Genomic DNA, 20059 nt, shown 5'->3' with positions numbered 1-20059 from the left:
TTTATTTTTAATTCCTTGCTTCCAGTTTCTCACCTTAAGGCTAGAGGTGCTTAGCATGCATGAGGGCCTAAACATACTGCCGAGCAACAAAAATAAATAATCAAATAAATAAGTGCTCATCTTACTGTTTCTACCAACCCTGGATTATTTTATCAGGTTCTTGAATCCTACCCAGTTTTAATAAAGCCAACTCTCCAAACCCCTCCTTGTTTTTAAAGACCCACTTTACATCACACTTGAAATTCTTAAACAAACTCAGTTCTGTTTTTCCACTTGGAGAGACCGCCAAGCTTTAAAAGACAATGTTTTTCTTACTTTGGTAAGCAATTAATTCAGCTCAGCTTTATCTTATTAAAGGATTTAGGTATGCAGGGTTTTTTTTTACTTTATAGAAAAAAGGTAAAACAAAAATTTCATATCAAAATAGGCAAACAACAATAATAAATACATTACACGTTGTTATCTTTAAAGGAGTTGCTCAGGATACAAGATACAGGCATAAAAATTCCTCCAATCAAAATTAGTGTAAACATTCCTTTTTAATGAACTAAGAGACACTAACAGTATAACTGACTTGCATTTTGTCCTTTTCCCTTCTGTTCTTCCCCTTCCACCCATCCTAGTTTCTTTTTCCTTTAGAACAGTTTCTTCCCACTTCACAATATCTATTGTTCATTTTAGACCTCATTTTAAGGAAGATAATACAATGTTTACCCATGAGTATGATTTATTTCACTTCTGAGTATGGTCTCAAGTTGCATAAAAGTCTCAAATTTATCCTTCTTTATGGCTGAGTAATACTCCATTGTATTAAAAAAATTCCTTTTTATACATTCCTCAGTTGATAGGCATTTGGGCTGTTTCCAAGATTTAGATATAACAAACTGTGCTGCTATAAATATGGGTGCACATACATCCCTACTGTATGACGTTCTTCATTATTCTGAGAAGATATGCAGAAGGGAATACCTGGGTCAAATTCAACTTCCAACCCTAGTTTTATGAGGACTCTCCACACTGATTTCCACAGTGGCTGCACCAGTCTTCACCCCCACCCACAGTGGAGAAGGATTCCTTTTTCCCTACAGCCAATGCAGCATTTGTTATTTATTGATTTCTTGATAATAGCAATTCTTTCTGGGGTGAGATGGAATCTCAATGTTCTTTTAATTTGTATTTCTCAAATGACCAGTGATGTTGAAAATTTTTTCATATATTTATTTTCCATCTGTGTTTCTTCATCTAAGGAGTGTGTACTCATTTTCGATGCCCATTTTTGGATTGAGCATTTGAGTTTTGGGGGTCTGATTTTTCTCAGTTCTTTGTGTGTTCTTGGTATGTTCCAGTCCTTCTGGCTTCTATCCAGCTGAATAAGGTTTTTTGCCTACTCTGTGGGTTGTCTTTTCACTCTGAGTGATTTCTTTTGCTGTGAAAAAGCTTTTTAAAAGGATTAGGTCCCAGTTCTAGATTCCTTGAAGTACTTCCCATGCAGTCTGGGTTTTGTTTATGAACTCTCTGCCTACACCTATGTCTTCAAAGTTCCTACTACTTTCTCTTACCTCTTCTTTAGTGTGGGATGTAGTTTATGATAGCAGCCCTATACAAAAGATCCCACCTGACCCAATACCTTTAATAACTACAGCATAGGCATTACAGGGCCCCACAAAGGATAGGCAGAGTTGCATAATTCAGGGAAGTTTTGTTATCCTCATCAAGTTATTTATAGTCCATTAAAAATTTCTTAAAGTCCTCACAGTTTACTGATAAAGAGTCCTCTAATATAAGTCCAGAAGCACAAATGGCAAATTTCCTTCATCAGTTCCCAGGTAACAAAAGAAGACAACTAACCAAAGATCAAATTCTTGCGCACAGCAGAAATGGCTTACTAAACACTTACCAATGTCTAGTAAACATTTCTTTGTTAAAACAAAGAAATCCAGTATGAGGATAAGTACATTCCTATAGGTTGACACTTGTGTCAAAGAAGTAGCAACACAGAATAAAATGAAATAATAAAAAGGTCAAATGGAGTAGTCTATTAGAAGCTTTTCTACCAAACAGTGACAAAACTATACACTTTTAAAGAATGGAAATAACTACTGTACAAAAAGACAAAGAACTTCATGCTCGCATCCACAGCTAAGGTAATATTTCTAAATGGTTAAAACACATAGATTGTTATATTTTCAACCTTCTTTGCCTTTATGTTAGCACATTCCCTAACGTTTAACAATAAAAGGCATTCAGTATGCATGAGGATATGTACAGATGAAAGTTTCTTCTTACATAAACAACAAAATCAAATGAAGGCGATTCAGTGCTATTCTCATGGGTTTTTATATTCTAGTCTCTCAGAGCTAATTCCCTCAGTTAGGCAGACTTCTTTGTCTCAATGGAAAATTCACACAAAAAAATATGTTTCTGCAACATCACTGTATTTTTCAAATATAAGAATATCTATCATTAAATATGTGTATTATCCAACCTTGACAACATTCTGTACTATCAGTCCCCACCAGGAATAAATGTAAAGGCTCAGACCACAGCAATCATATTCCACTTTAGACCCTGAGGATGACTCTTACCCATTCTACACCCCTTCTCTTCATCACCACCTTCACCGTGACCCCTTTCGTATTAATGTCGCTTATAATTTGTGAGCATATTTTCCTTTCAAACTAGAAAGAAGGTAGGTTTCCATTCAAAGACTATGCACTGATTCTCTTATTTGCCCACAGTACTCTGCACTCCCAGTGCAAGTGGAAAGTCCCAGTCTAGGCACCTAAACTAAGGTCATCACTAACCATGCATAAAAAGATGAAAGATCAGACGATCAAAATATATTTTTGCATAAGAATACGTGTGGAAGGGTACTCAGAAGAGAAGATGTGACATAATAACCTCCAGGAACACTGAACGCCCTGCTATTAGTGAAGTAACAGCCAAGATTAAGCCACAAAGACTTTCTCCTGGTCCTATCTGTCTCACTATTAATGAGAAACTGAACTATTTAGAAAACATAATAAGGCTTAGTGCTTCATTCAAATCAGAATGAATATTTATAGGATGTCAATTATGTGCTAGACATCCTAATAGGTAACCAGATCCAAGAAAAGCAGAATATCTGCCGTAAGTGTAAGCTATGCCTTTAATTTCTCTAAGAACACAGTGTAATGCCCAACCTTTAGCTGTCTACAGATCTTTATTGTATTTAAATTCTTTATTACAATTAGAAGACGAAATAGGTATAGGTAAAACATTAATCCAATACTAAATAAAACAAATTATTTTTATTGTTATTAGATTCACTAAGGTTTGTGAGACTACAAATCATATAATATCTGCCTTCAAAACCACAGTAGAATCAAACTATAAATCAGCAACAGAATGACATCTGGAAAGATACGCAAACATCTGGAGATTAGAGGACAGACACACTTACTTAATCATCCACGTTAGCTATAAATGGAAAGCAAATTAAATCTAATGTAGAATGAAAGAAATAATAAAATTAGAACAGTACAATTGAAAACAAATAATCAATAAAGATGACAAAACTAAAAGCTAGGTCTTCAAAATCACCAATACAATTAATAAGCTTATAGCCACCTAAGAAATGGAGAAGATATAAATTAGTAACATTAGAAATGAAAGAGTAAAGATCCCTGAAGAACAGCAGATCCCATGGACGCCAAGAGATTAACTAAGAAATAATGTGAACAATTTCATACCAACAAATTTAATAATTTAGATAACATGACCTTAAAAAATCTCTACTAAAATTCACAAAAGACTATCTAAATAGGTCTACATTTATTATATAACTTGATCAGTAGTTAATAAACTTCTAAAACGTAAAGCTTAGATACATTCACAAGTGAATTCTCTCAGACATGTAAGAATTTTACATCAACTCTTTACAATATCAGCAGAAACAGAGAATAATTTCTAATTCATTTTATGAAATCAGCATTACACTAATACTAAAGGCAATACGAGAAAACTCTAGACTAATATCTCTCAACATAGATCTCTGAACATAGATGCAAAAAAATCTTCAACAATATATTAGCAAATTGAATCCATCAACATATAAAAAATTAAATACAACCAAGTGGAGACAGTCCAGTAATGGAAGCCTGGATCAATACATGAAAATCAACCCATGTAATCCTTCATATCAACAGACTAAAGAGGGAAAACTACATGTTCATTTCAACAGAAAAAGCATTAGACACAATTGAATGCTTACTCAAGGTTTAGAGAGAAAAATATCAAACTAGGAATAGAGAAACTTCTCTCACTTGATAAGGAATATTCACAAAAACTACAAAAAACATACTTAATAGTGAGACATTAGAAGCTTCTTCACTAAGAATATGAAGCAGGCAAGGATGTTCCAATACTTGCACCACCTCATTTTCTAAAATCATATTGGATACACTAGCTAATTCAATAAAACAAAAAAGGAAATAAAAGATACGCTATTTGGAAAGTAAGAAATAAAGCTGTCTGATCAACAATGACATAATTTTTTATGTAGAAAATGTGAATGGATTAACAAAAAGAAACCCTGGAACTAATAAGTGAACACAAACTCAACAAGGTTTCAGGATACAAGATTAATATTAAAAAGACAATTGCCTTCCTATATACCAGTAAAGTGCAAGAGGAATTTTAAATTTTAAAAAATGTCATTTATGCTAGCACTCCTAAAAATGAAATACTTAAGTAAAACAAAACGTGTATAAGACTTAGTAAGGGAATTTGGATGAAAGATATCCAAGGAAAAAACCCTATGAAGAGATGTTCATGGTAGGAAACCTCAGTATTGTTGAAATGACAGTCCTTCCAGACTTGAAGGATAGTACAACAAAATCTTCACCAAAATCCTACTGCATTATTTAGTGAGCATCAACAAATTGATTCTAAAAACCATATTTAGAGGCAAAAATGTCAGAATATCTAACACAGTGCTGAAGAAAAGCAACAGAGTTAGAGGACCGACTGATGCTACCTGGCTTCAAGACTTACCTTAAAGATATGGCAATCAGAAGGATGGGACACTGGTGAAAGAGTAGAGAAATGGATTACAACAACAGAAACAGGACTCAGGAAGAAACCCACTTAAGTGCAGTCAACTGATTTTTGACAAAGGAACAAAGTAATGCAGTAGAGCAAACACTGTCTTTTTAGTAAATGACAATAACGAAACTCGATATTCACATGCAAAGACAAACTAGGCACAGACTCTGCGCCCTTCAAAAATTAACTCAAAATGGATCAGGTAAGAGCTGGGGATTTAGCTCAGCAGCACAAGTGCCTGCCTGGAAAGTGTGAGGTCATGAGTTTGATACCCCCCAAAAAAGGATCATGTACTTAAGCTGGTGAGTGTGATTTACTTCACTTAAACTTAGGTCCTCAAACTGCATCCATTTTTCTACAAATGACAAGTTAATCTCTCTTTATGGCAGAGTATCACTCCATTATGAGTAAATACCACATTTTCTTTATCCATTCATGTACATAAAGAGCAAAATACATAATAGGAAGATACATAATAGGAAGTAGCAAGATTTTTCTCAGACAGAAAGAGGATCAAGAGGTGGAGGGAGGGGTGAAAGAGTGGAAGGGAAAAAAAAGGATGAATTAAAGGGTGTTATGTATGTGTACCAACTCTACACAAGGAATGTAAACATTATATAATGCAAACATGGACTAATAAAACATTTTTTAAAAGCCCATATATCTGAAAACCCAAAAGTACAAAAATTCTAGAAGATAACATATCTGTCCATTTTCTGTTGCTAACATAATACCACAGATTGAGTAATTTATAAAGAAATTTATTTTGGTTTGTGCTTGTTCAAGATCAAGGGGTCACATCTGATGGTGGAATTCCTCTCCATATACCTAAGGCAGCTCAGGACATCGCACACATAAGAGACCTGGAAAAAGTTGCTTTTATAGTGTACCAACTCTTGCGATAACTCAGTTATTTCATTCATCACAAAAATAGATTAATCCATTCATGGTGTGAGCCCTAAGTACCTGTAAGTTGTCCCACCTGGTCCCAACCCTCAGCATTTTATAAAAGAAGATTAAATTCCAACATGAATTTTTAAGAGAAACAAACTATATTCAAACCATAGCAAGAAAAGAAAATCCGAGTTACTTTGCTTAGGATAACTTTTAAGATACAACATCAATAGCACAGTCCATCAAGGAAATAACTGATAAGCTGGAATTCATTAAAATTGAAAACTCCAATTTGTGAAAAATATTATCAAGAGAATGAGAAGACAAACCACAAAAATATTTGCAAGAGACATATATGAACTGCTATACAAAATGCATAAAGAACTCTGGAAACGCACTTCATAAACAGACAAAAGAAAAGATACTTCATCGAGAAAAGATATTTCAATGAAAAATAAGCAGTTGAAAAGATGCTCAAAATCATCATGGAATTACAAATTAAATGATATACCATAACAGATCTATTAGAATGACTGACATTCAAAACTCTAACACCACCAACTGTTAGCCAGGATGGAGAAAAATAAAAATCCTTACACATTGCTGATGGCAATACACAATGGTACAGCCACTTTAAAAGACAGTTTGGAAGTTTCTACAAAGCTAAGCACATTCTTACCACAAGAGCAGGAATTATGCCCTTTGGTATCTACTCAAATGTATTGAAAATTTATATCCATATATCCACATATAAATCTACATATGAATGTTTACAGCAGCTTTATTCATAATTGACAATACCTGAAAGCAGCCAAGATGTCTTTCAATAGATGAATGAATAAAAACTGTGCTACACACAGTGATATATTATTATTTAGCCCTAAAAAGAATGAGCTATCTAGATTTGAAGACACATGGAAAAAACATAACTGCATATTGCTAAGTGAAAAATGACAATATGAAAATGCTATAGACTATTTAGTTTCAACTATATGACACCTGGAAAAGGCAAAACAACAGAGACCTTTAAAAGAATCAATGGTAGCCTGGGTTTGACGGGGAGAGATGGAGGAATAAATGAAGAAGATGATTTTTAGGCCAATGAAACAAACCTGCTTCATACTATAATAGTGAGCACCTGCCCTCACCCATGGTGAAACCCATAGCAGGTTCAAAATAGAATAGATTCTCAAGGAAATAATGGGTGATAATGATGCATCTTCTGTAGGTTTGTCAGCTGTAAGAAAAGCACTATTGTGATGTGGGGTTTTATCCCAGTAACAGGAGAGTCTGAGAATGTACGTGACAACAGAGTATTTGAGAAAAATCTCTGTACCTTCCCCTCGATATCGTTATAAGTCTAAAACTGCTCAAAACAACAAAGTCTATTTTGCTTTTTATAAAGTTAGAATTAAAAGAAGATTGCTTAGGACATGTCATAGTCAACTAGGAAACAAAGAATGAAAACAAACAGGTTCAAGGAGAACTGGACAGTATTGTGGTTTGAATGTTTTTAACCTCTCTTAAAATTCCTGTTGAAAGTTAACCGGGAGTTGGGGATTGAGATCTAAGGGGCCGGCGTGAGGGCTCTGCATTTACGATTTTGTACTTTCCAAACTGCAGTACTGCGTGAAATGAGTATCTGTTCATTTTACATCACATATAGTATTTTATTACAACAGTATAAAACAGACTAAGGCAGTATCTCTACTGATTTAATAAGTTTAAAATCAGGAAAGCTAAAACAGAAAAATTACATACTTCCTAGCTATACCATTTCAAAATATCTATAAATTTCAACTTAAAAGGTACTAACAACCCAACTGCATTAAGTCATGGTTCTACCATACTATCATTGGTGGAAGGTGGAAGGTGGCAAACGGCACAGAGAGAGATCCAGGTTGACGAAAGTCACTAGCCTGAGTTTCAATTCTCATTTTGATGACTAGAAATTTAGAAAATTAATGTATCAATATAAAGTGAAATATACATATGGCATCTTGACAAGCATTATTCATAAATACAAATAATGTAGAAATTGTTTTCCACAAACTTTTCTGAAAATTAAAAATATATTTATAAGCTTCCAAAACTAAGTAACGACTGGTACATTCATTTTTCCTGCTGACACAATGGATGGGTGATTTTTTTCTCACATTCATTTTGTTCTGACCTAGATTAACATGCGTAGCACACAGTAATGTCATCACCCTCTAAATCCCAGGGGTGTCCTGCTTCCTACATCTTGCTTTATCACTGTACAGTACGTTATTTGCATCACCCCTACCTTTCTCTGAAATTCTGTTGTTCAGTTTCCCCAACCTCCTCCCAAAAATTAAGGTCTCTAGATCTCCCAAAGCTAATTAAAATGTGCACCACAAAACAATACAATTCTATTACTTGGATTCAGAGGAAGAGCAACTTTCTGCCTCTGTTATAACCTACATTCCTTCTTTTCAGACCAAATGCTTCCCCTAATGGGCTCCATCTTTCCTGCCTCATGGCTTTCTTTTAGAAAGCACATATCTAATTCATGAATCCCTGGTAAATCAAATTACCTTCAAATAGCATCAATGATCTTGAAACTAAAGAAGTTTGAAGTTCTCTAGGTTATTCTGCACACACAGTATATTAAAGGGTTGAATTGTAATTTTCAGAATCATGTTCTCTTTTATTCCCAAATCACCACTAGTGTTTAAATTCCATTTTATTTTTAGGTCATTGTACAGTTTACTACAACTTTGCTAACACTTCACTGCTTCATGTCAGTGAGCCACTAACATGTGAAGGGCAACGAAGGAATCTCAACAAGATAGAAGACACGTTCTTCACAAGACTTACATGAAATTATTACAAATGAGATAATCATGTAGAATTACACAAACAAAATTTATTTATGTCTCTTTTCTCGTTTACACCTTACACCTTGTACTTATTTTGTTATATAAGTAAAGTAGTAATTTGTTCCTTTTCTTTTCACAGTATGGAAACTGCGAACAAGAGTAAGCATCCCAGATTCTCATGGAAAAATATGACCTGCACAAAGAACAAGCCTGAAGATCATCCAACAACTGCTAAGGTGCTCACACGCACAAGCAAAGCAACAAAAGGAAATTCAGTGCCACTATATGAGTATGTTTGCATGTCCATAAGTAAAGACAAGCCACAATGAAGGTATTGGTAAAGAGCCGCTTGAGAATGATGTGGGAAGGCTCCCTGAAGGAGAAAGCTGAATGCTTCCACTGCATAACAGAGTGCACGTCTGCAAGACCTGCGCCAGACAAGACAAGTGACAAAGAACTGACATGCGTGCATAAGTTTAGGTAACTACTGACAGGGTGATCAGTAAGATAATAATCAAAAGGCAGGGTTAAAAACAACGTGGAGCCAAAATCCAAAATGATGACAACCTGACAGACAGAAGGTGTAGAGGTTCTGAAATTATTTAGGAGAAAGGTAAAGCAACTCCCAAGCTTTCAGAATGTAAGTCAAATACTAATGTTAAAATATGAGAATAACTGAAAACTTCCTAACCAGTAGAAGAAACATAACTGGCTAAAGTAAAACTAAAACAATGCAAATGAGGGTAGAATTGAGGGGAAAAATAGAAAATAAAGATACATATTTTTTATCTCCCCTGATTAATACAGTTATTATGTATCACAAATATAAATCAATAAAAATGCATAAATAAAATACGCTACACCCAAGAAGTGAAAAATAAGATTTTCTAAATAAATCAAGATGTAAGTAATCACAATAAATATAGATAGATTAAACTAGCCAGATTAAAGATATTCTCAGAATCTACTGAGATAAAATATGCATCTAGAGTATAACTGAGAATTATATAATGTAAAATATTACAAATGTATATACCAAATACACTCTAACTATAACAAAAGCTAATTTAGCTATATTAGAATCAAACAAAACAGATTTTAGGCAAAAAAGCATTAATTAGGGACAGATGCTAAAGAACTATCCACAAAGGGCACAGAAAGAAAAACAGCTGAAAAGTAAATGCAATAAAGAGAGGAATTTACCTCATTAGTCTAGCAGATACAGTATCTAAAAGGAGTTCTAGAAGGACAGAGATAGAATATCCCTTGCATTTATGTAACGAGGGGATATTTAGACAATTAGCAGACAGTTTAGTGATTTAATAGCTGCACAGAAAACTAAGCAAATGATAAAGTTGACAGTTATCAGCTCCTAAGAAAACCAAAGTACAGAAAAGGAAAAGTAATCTAGTATGCCCCAAGACTCAACTATAAAGAGCATATATGTATTTATAGTATAAACAGTGCACACTAATTGAACCAAAAAATAATATACCTAGATTGTGAAAAGCACATGAACGAAATGGTGTGCATAAAATTGAACAGATAGAAAAGAAGTCTAAGATCTCATCAGCCAAAGGGAGAAGTCAAGGCCTAGAACTAAGATACCAGGAGGGAAGATATACAATGGGGTTATTTGGTACCACAGAAGCAAATGCTTTTTTAAAATCCCCTAAATGATATGATCTGGTTTTTTTTTTAAATAAGACACTGCCAATTATTCTTCACAGAGGTTTCATCCCTTTGTACTATCTTAAGCAAAGTGTGACAGTGGCTTGTCCTGGACGCCACTTTATCAGTTCAGGTTCTGGGATGATCCTATGCCAAGCCAGGATCATTTATGTAAGAATTTTACTGATTTAGATATCTAGGAATGGGGTTGGGAGAGAGGTAAGCTTTCAGAGCATAATGCACGTCTGTGAAGGAGGAAAAGAAGATTTGGTAGAATGAGAGATCACAGACCTCAGTATAGCAATAGAAAGGGTCTTAATTACTTTTCTCTAATTGTAGAGACAAAATACCCAACACCTAAAGTTAAAGAGGAAATGTTTATGTAACTTTCAGTTTGTAGAGGTTTTCAGTCCATAATCTGCTGGCTCTAAGGCAGAGTGGCATCACAGAGGAGCAATAGTTCATGTAGGCAGAACTTGGCAAAGCAACAAGGGATAAACACAGCTCTTTCTGTCCTTATACCTTATCCATCTACTTAGGGAGGGAGGGTGGGCAGGAGTCACATCCTTAATCCTAGTGTTTTGATCCTAGCAATACACTGTGAATCAATTCTAGCACCACACACTCTAGGCCCAGCCACTTCTGAAAAACCCCTACCTATGATCTAATGATGCTTTGGGGGGGGATATGTAAATACAAGACACAACAGCAAGTCCTAGAACAAAAGTAGCACACATATGCTAAAGTCTTCCTACCAAAACATTTGTGGGCTAGAAGCAGCATTAGGAAAGTGGTTCTGCACGTGCACTGCGGCAAATCTGAAATCACAGCATCCCTTAATCATCTAAGTTTAGTGGGGGTTTGCTTTAACAGAAAATTAAAGGCAGCTATGGGAGAGTGGAGCATTTGCTACTTTCTTCAGTGTAAATAACTTCCACTGTGGCCAGTTTAAAGGTAGCAAGGTGACATCATTGAATCCTGAGTTTGAGAAAGGTGCTAATAACTGGCTTTCTTTCCCAAGCGAAGAGTCTGACCCATGATACCACTAACTGCTTAGTACAACTCAGTACAACTTTCAAGAAGAGACATTTGAGCAACAAACTGCCTTAGTCAGCACACTCACTAGCCTAGTGTTTCAACCTAGTATTGATCTTTGCAGTGTGATAACTAAAAATAGTATTGCAAGGTAGCATTACTTTGAATATTCTTTCAAATGAAAAGTTGAGATCTTCTAATATATACTTAAATTAGTATATATAATATTATACACTGATACAGTACTATCTATAGTTATAAATATGTTTTATTATGTAATATATTTAATGAATGTTCTCTATGAATTAAGCCAGTCTTTGGATTTATTTTTAACTGGCTAATCAGATTGTATGTACTCTTATGTACATGCAGCTCTGAAGCATATAGACATATGGAATGACTAACTGGAGCTATTTAACATGAGCATTATCTCAGCATCTTAGGGATGAGAACACATATGTACTGACATGTTCTGGATGCTGAACATCCCCTGAGGTCCATATGCAAAGGCTTGTCCCCAGGCTGGCACTACTGGGAGATCCTATGGGCTTTTAAGAGGTAGGCTGAAGTGGAGCTGTTTAAGCCATAGAATTGTGCCCTCAAAAGGGACAGTGGAAGTCTTCCTGTCTGTGTGCTCCCTCTCAGTGTGTTCCTGGCTCTGTCACTGCTCCATCACATACTCCCACCACTGCCATCTGCCAGTCTCACCAGGGGCTCAAAATTAGGTCTGTCTAGTCTCGCAGACAGACCTCCAGAACTATGAGGAAAATAAGCCTCTGTTCACTTCCTAAGTAACCTGTATCAGGGATTTCATTACAGTAACACACAACTGACAAGCACATCCCCACTCTCTCCATCCCTTCATGCCGTCATCATTTTTAAATATGGTATTGTTAAATATAATCTCTACCCTGTAAAGTGGATACCCTAAGCTAATCTCCCCCATCTAACTGAAATTTTGTGTCTTTTATCCAAATCTCCCCAACTATCTTTCTACTCTCTATTCTATGAGATTAACTTTTTAAGAATCCACATGAAAATCTTTATGTCCATCTTCTAAATCAGAGATCCTCAGTCCCCAGGGTTAAGAATGAGTACTGGTTGTGGCCTGTTAGGAATCAGGCCACAGAACAGGAAGTGAGCACTCGGACAGCATGCAAAAGTTTATCTGTATTTCTAGCCACTCCCCATCAAATCAGTGGTAGCATTAGCTTTTCATAAGAACATAAATCTTCCTGTGAACTGTACATACATGTGATGGCTCTAGGCTTGGTGCTTCTTTAAATCATCCCAAACCCATCCACCTGCTGTACTTCCACAGAAAAACTGTTTTCCAAAAAACCCGTTCTTCGAACCAAAACCTAGAGAATTCATGTTCTAAATAACTATAGTCATAATATACTGAGGTAGTAAGTGAAAAACTATTTCTTGTCCCTTTATCATACAATTAGAACTTTCAAAATTAATTCCCTTTAACTATCTCCAGAGGATAAGTCAGAAAAAAAATAAACATACTTTTAAAAGTTACATATGAGATCTAAAATTAGAAGATGAATTACTATGGTTCTTCTTTTCCATAATTTTAAGGTAACAAATATGTTAACAGTATCAAAATACAAAACCTACACTTGACTTTCAAAGAAATAAATTTTAATATCATTATACTTGACTGAATGTAGAAACTTTATAAAAATCATTGAAAAGTTTTGATATAACTCTCAACACACATAGAATAACAAGAGCATTATCAATAACGTAATGAAATTTTCATCTGAACAGTTTAGAAAAATGGTAGAATCTTCAGGAAAATTAATTTAATAACATTATCATTATAAGAACATGTTTAATTATAGAGATATTCTGTATTAACTCTGCTCTATATTATTAACTGAGATTATTGGTTGAATCTTCTTATCTTGGTATATAACAACTTGTACAAATCCACTTCAAAGTAAGACATCAAAAAGTCATGAATGTAGTGATATTTTAAAATATCACACACTTTAAGTATTTCCAGTAGCACAGATAACACTGAAGGAGTAGAACCTCCCATTAAACTATACATATGAAGTCCTTCAAAACCATCTCAATCCGCAAATGTTTTCAGGCAAAATTTGAGTGAAAGTATAAACCAAAATGGCAAAAAGTCAAAAGCCATCACTCCTTGAGATTTCATCTTCTTTATGACTCTAGCACTGCTCTCATATGCGTGAGGAGGAAAGGAGCCCAAAGATCCAATGATGAACAATTTTAAATACATCTAGTTCCTCATCTATGAGCTCCAAATGCAGCTATTTTGCCTCTCCTCTACCTACTCCAATCACAACCTTTAATCACAGTCATTTTCCTAGTAATTAGCATGGTCATCCAGAAATCATGAAACTCAACTGAAGATAATCAAATATAACTTGTAGCAAGTGTTTAATAATGAAGTTTAAAAGTGTTGGCTAAAATGATGCTTGTATCATCTGCACAATCTTTTCATACCGACGTTGTCAGAAAATATGATCCACAGTATTATAAATACACAAAATCAGAATCACTTACCTCATCCACATTTTCAAAGGCATTGATGATGTCATAAGGTAAACAAGACAGCAGATCAATCACAAACCAGGTTTTCAGATAGTTCATCCTTATCAATTTAGGATCAGAAATGACCTCTCCACCAGGCCCCACAAAAGTTGTGTGAAAATTTAAAACAATATCAACCAGAAAAATAACATCCACCACACTGTCCAGCACCAACCAGGCAATATTGTTCTGCTTTGTTTTGAAAGAAACGTTGTAAGGAACCATAATGGCGGTGTAGAAGGTAAGAATTAAAATCACCCAGTCCCACGTAGTTTTAAAAGCACAATAGTGTAAAATAATGTGTGGTGGCGTCTTTGGCGCTTCTTGTTTATACTGAGGAAGGATATCTGATCCCAGCTGAAGAACCTGAAAGAGAGAAAGCATATACATAAACAACCGGCCCATTTCTGCACATCTGGTAATGAATTTAAACTTACTGTCAAACCACAACTCATTTGGCTTCAAGGCCAAGCATGGTCTACAGCTTTGTATCCATCTTGCAAATTGTCCTAAGTTGTCAAAGACCCACTGCTTTACAAAAGTTAGTCTGTTTACTTCTCCACCTGCCTTGTTCTCCGGTGGCCAAGACCACACAGCAGCACTTCAGGGAGGGCCTTGTGCACACCACTTTACAGGCCTCTCTAGAACCATGTGCCTTTCACAGTAAGGGCAATCAGACGCATCCATTTTTCCCGCACATTTAACATCTTGGAAAATACCTTGATTCTGGTACTCTGCTGAACCCCAGAGTCCCCCTGTGGGTGACCTTGCTGCTGAGAAAGTCAGCAAGCACCCTCATGAGTAGCATAGTAATCCATGGAACTAGACTATGTGACAGACTGCTTTTTCCTTTTTCTCCCTTAAGCCAGGATATAAAACCTCCCTGCCAGACATAAATTCCTTAGAGGAAAAACCACTAAATACTCAAGTTTACTTCTCCATACCTCTTTGATAAATGAACACATTTCAGTCCGAGGTTATACAAAACCTGATTTACTCTGTGTAAGTCTGTAATTAAAGTAAGAAACCAAGAAAAAGCAGATGTTAAAGCAAGAGGAGAGGTTGGGGCAGCCCTGGCTGAATGTGATAAACGCAGAACATAGCACTGCCTTCCGAAATTGATACCTGGAAAATGTGAACAGAACTGAGGAAGCAGATCAAAAATCTCTGCTTCTCGCCATCAATGAAACTAAGGATAATGCACGCATTGAAGAATTTCATAAGTGGGAATTTGTTGTTTTCCATTTTAGGGTTTTATTTTGTGGTGGTGGTGGGTTTGCATGTAAGTGGATATATTTCACTTTTAAATTTTTATTCATTTATAGTTTGGCTCCTAGAGGTTTTTGTTTTGTTTTGTTAAATAACATTTTCAATAGACTTTTCCCATCTTATGTAACTAATTATTCAGTGTCTCTAAAACTAATAGACCTCAGAAAGCAGGAGACAAAAAGTCCAAATCACAAATGCATTAAATATTTGAATATAAAAGCAGATACAAACAGAAGTACTCATTAGCATGTAACTCTGTAAGTTATACAGCAAAAAGCAAAACAAATACACCACCATCTTTTAAAATTTGGGAGAATGTCCTAAAATTTCTCCATAAACTGAAGTTATATAATTGAACACTAATTATACAACATCTATTCTTACTGTTTTCAATATGAAGAACATCATTAGTATTGTCTTTAACAGTATATTATAATTATTTTTAGTGGGAGAGTTATGAAAAGTACTTTAAGGATCGTTTATATATTTGCCTATATTGCCACACACATACTTTTACCAAATGTTTTTAAATTAGTTAGCATCAAATTATTCTACCAGGACTGTGAGCTTCATGTTGTGATGGGGTTTTATTTATAAATAATTGTACATAAGAAGATTTCTCTTTTACTTTTCAACCATTAGTCTATCGGTTCCAATTTGACTATGGAAACCATGAAAATTTCCTTCTTACTTAATGCTACTATTTTACCACTTAGATCTGCATGGATAAGTTTGAGCACAAAGAAATCCAAGTTGGAAAATGAGGGGTGAGGGGGCATTACTACCAATATGGTCCATAGGACTCCATTCTCCTACTAAAAAAATAAAAAGTTATATTTTACAACTACATTGGTACAAAGACAACTATATTAATATCATATATTTCTACCTAAAAGTTCTTTTTTCTTTTGCAGTTAATAGAAACTAAAACGTTTGGAGTGCCCCTTTAAGTGTGGAGTTTCAACATGGCACTATCTGAGTCAATGAATAAGCACGCCCTGCCCAGGAAAAATGTAAGACCTCTCCTCTCACTTCCAAGTTCTGTGTGTCTTAAATCTGGCAACATGTAGAATCGTTTGGAGAGATTTTTAAAAGTACAGTATATATATCCCACCCCAAAGAATAACAAAACTGGTCCTGCGTGGGTTCTCTGAGAACTCTGGACTTTTGAACCTTTTCAGTGCATGACAATGCATAGATCAAGATGAGATCTTTGTCTTATATTTATCCATTCCCAGTCCAATTCTTTAGACAGTGACTAACATACAAAAAAAAAAAAAAGTTCCCAAAGTGCTAGATGAGAAGGAAGAGCAAGAATAGAAGAAGGGGACAGAAAGCAGTTGTAGGAAAAAGAGACAGAGGGCAAAAAAGAAAGAGAAGAAAAGATAACAGTAACAAAGAAAGGAACACAAGAGTCTGGGCTTTGCTCTCTCTTCTGTGCACCCATCATCACTGGGCTCCACACCTGGCTCTTTTATAAAGCAATGAGTAGTAACTCTACCCTTTCATTGCTATTTCATTTGCACTTTCATAAGCCTTAGATAAAGCATGAAGTCACACTTTTTGATGTACTGTTGTACAATGTGTGTACGTTCTTCTTCTCTGAAGATCCGAGAGCAGTGACTGTTAAAGTCAGGCCCGCATCAAGGCGAGGGTGTGTATATTTATATCCATGCAGTATAAATGTGAACCAGCTGAAGGCCATCAGCACCATGTCAGTGCTTGTGGAAAATTAATTAGCTTCTTGCTTATAGACTAGAATCTTTGAAAATGGAGTTCAGATCCAAAGTTAGGAGATAGGTGAGACTAAGATCAAATTGACATCTTAGGGAAAGTGACACATCCTAAAATTCCACAGCAAACACAGACACTTTATATAAATCTTTGAGTATAATTGGAAAAACAACAATCTTAGGCTAAGTTAGTACTTCTTTAGGGTATGATTTTGAAAATCTAAATGCATCCTATCATCAAAAACCTTATATTTCTGTAAGTTTCCTTGACATTGATTAAGATTAACAAAAAAAATCCTAAGTTATTCAGGAAGCTAAGATAGAGAATTTTCTTACCTAGGTAACCCTTTCTTTCATTCTTATCCAGTACCATAACATGAAAAAGGAACAGTATGAATAAGAAATAATTCATCAAAATCCAAAAGAAATCATGGCTATAAAATTCAACAGCCATAGAAACTAGCTGTTACTCTTAAGCTGAATTTGGATTTAGACACGGACAACTTTAGGCAAACAAGGAGACAGAACCAAAACCGAGTAATACGTAATAACAGGTACTACTGAAAAACTAAGTTGTAGCTCATCACTTTAAATAATGTGCCAATTACATATCTTTTTCAGTTTTACATATAATATTACTTAACAGTTATGTTAATGTCTTACTTTATTTTTAAAAACCTGTCTAGATCTCAAAGTATTAATTTTTCCCCAAGCTAACTGTGTTAGAGCAAAAAAAAAAACTATAACAAATGTCTCTTAACTATGAGCTAAGAAAACCTCCATAGCTCTAAAATCTGGGGCCATATTTACATCCTAACCCTCTTAAAACCAGGATTCATATTTCCAACCCCTTGCAAGAGTTATTCTGGGGTCCATACACTCACTGTCCTCTGGCAGGGTAAACTGGTGAATACTTGCATTGAATTTTATCTTCTCCTCTTTGGTAAGTCACATTATAATATTTTCTGAGTACCCATTATAGCTCAGCACAGTTTTTGATAGCTTAATTTGATTGTTGGCATCTTTCATACCAGTTAAGACAAATAATAATTACAGAAAACATGCAAGTCATAAAGCTTGCAGCTGTCTTGGAATTCTATCCTAATTCCTTTTTTTTTTCATAAATCCCACTGCCATTTCCCCACAAGGACAGAGATTTTACACTTAAGACACCTGCACCTGAATTCCCTATCATTACTCCTTTTCTTTCTCCTTTTGTATGTGTCATTTTATTAAGCAACAGCAATAGCTACCCAGATGTCTAAAACAAACTCATCGACTTACCTTTACCTATCTTCTTGCTTCATATTCAGTTCTCATCTCTCAACAAATGGGTTGACTCCGCTCCTGGTGTGGCTGTAATCTGCCTTCTTCTGCTACCCTTTCCAATTTTAGCGTTACTCTAGCTAAATTACTACTAAGCCTTCCTAACCTGTTTCCTGCATACTCATTCTTCACAGAATCAAAGGTCAAGTGAGGCTTCTTAGTCATCTTTGTGCCTCAGACCCTTTTGCAACCTGGTGAAAGCTATGTAACCCCCTCCTTGAATATCTTCAAATTAATACGCTAAAAAAATAACATGCAAAAGAAACCAGCTGGGACCAATCTCTCTGAGAGATTGTCCTAGCACATGAGATACCAACCACAACTACTGTACTGTACACTACCCTAATCTTTCCTTCCTCACCTGAATTCCACCCCACTATAGGTTCACTCAAGACCCTCCTCCTCTATCATCTCAAAGCTTGGCCCATGCCACCCTTCCTTCTGCACCTGCCATCAAGATTCACTTAACCCAGGAATCGCCTCACTCAGTCATCTGCTCTTGTGGCCCAGATCTGGGCCAGTGTTACTGCGTGCATTCCCACTGCACTCTGCTGTAGTCTTTTTAAATTCTGTGATCACTTTCCTCTGCTGTACGTTGCACTCCTTGGTGGTGGGGACCATTGCTTATGCATCTCCATCCTTTAAGGAGAGCTAATCACAGAACAAACCCGTAGCAAATTCTTGCTGCATACAGAATCGTTCCAGTGAAATCTCACACTTTACAGGCATCAGCTGAGATGTCACAATCTACGTTCCATTTCAAAAGTTGGAGCAAATAAAAACAAATATTGGGGACTTCTCCAATTCTACAAGGGAAAATTAACTAACACCTATATATTTGCAATGTAATAGCCAGAAATTCTTATACTGAATCACTTGGGACAAAAATGTACCAACAGCACCATCTTGGGAAGTGAAAATAGCCTCACACTTACCTCAGCTAATCGCGAGTGCTTGTGTGCCACCTCTGTTTTATTCATTGGCGTAAGCTGCTGCAAAACACTCCGGCTATTTGTCAAAGCCCGTGTCAATCGGGCAAATTTTGTCCAACCTTAAAAATATAGAAAGAAAGTCTCAAGCTTTTCTGTAGAATGAATAAGGAATCCAAGATTCTTGCTAATGTAAAGAATCACACCAATCACAAAACATCAGGAACAAGTGAAAAGAATCAACTGAAGCAGTTTATGTCTACATAAAATTATACATTTAATGTGAAACTGTAATATAATAAGCGATTTTTATGTGCGATCTTTATGTTGTGCCCATATCTGTTATATAATCCCTATAGTCAAAGCAGATAACTATGCACAAAATCCAGTGCTCCCACCTGCATTGTGTAAGTCTCTTACTGGAAGCCAACTACCTGTTTCAAGTTCCCAGAATTTCCCAGCATGCCTTGCATCACTGTGTGGTCCAGGTTAATGGTTCTCACCAATGGAATGTAAGCAGATAATATCACATTCTCATTACAACTTAAAAAGCAAGTGAGGCTCCTGCATGCTTTCTCCTCCTTCTACCAGCTGGGTGCAAATGGCAAGGCCCTAGGGGTTGCACAGCTACTGAAGCACAGCATGGAAGAATGCCAATATGCCTGCCAGGATCACTCAGCTTAGACTGCTATGCAAACAA

General features: G+C 35.7%; 1 protein-coding gene across 1 annotated transcript in view; it reads right to left on the bottom strand.

The window, feature by feature from the left end:
• Kcnh5 (potassium voltage-gated channel subfamily H member 5) overlaps positions 1-20059 on the bottom strand; it is a 330578-nt gene that overhangs the window by 233732 nt on the left and 76787 nt on the right. The window contains exons 5-6 of the mRNA XM_063241526.1: positions 19366-19481; positions 14076-14468 (exon numbers count right to left, since the gene is read on the bottom strand). Coding sequence (XP_063097596.1) covers positions 14076-14468; positions 19366-19481 — 509 coding nt within the window. The remainder of the gene's footprint in view (positions 1-14075; positions 14469-19365; positions 19482-20059) is intronic.

Source organism: Cavia porcellus, unplaced genomic scaffold, assembly GCF_034190915.1.
Source record: "Cavia porcellus strain 051 isolate PalLab524CR breed Dunkin Hartley unplaced genomic scaffold, mCavPor4.1 scaffold_31, whole genome shotgun sequence".
Classification (NCBI taxonomy): domain Eukaryota; kingdom Metazoa; phylum Chordata; class Mammalia; order Rodentia; family Caviidae; genus Cavia; species Cavia porcellus.
Note: the sequence above shows the minus strand (reverse complement) of the source record. Positions and strands in the feature narration are given on the sequence as shown.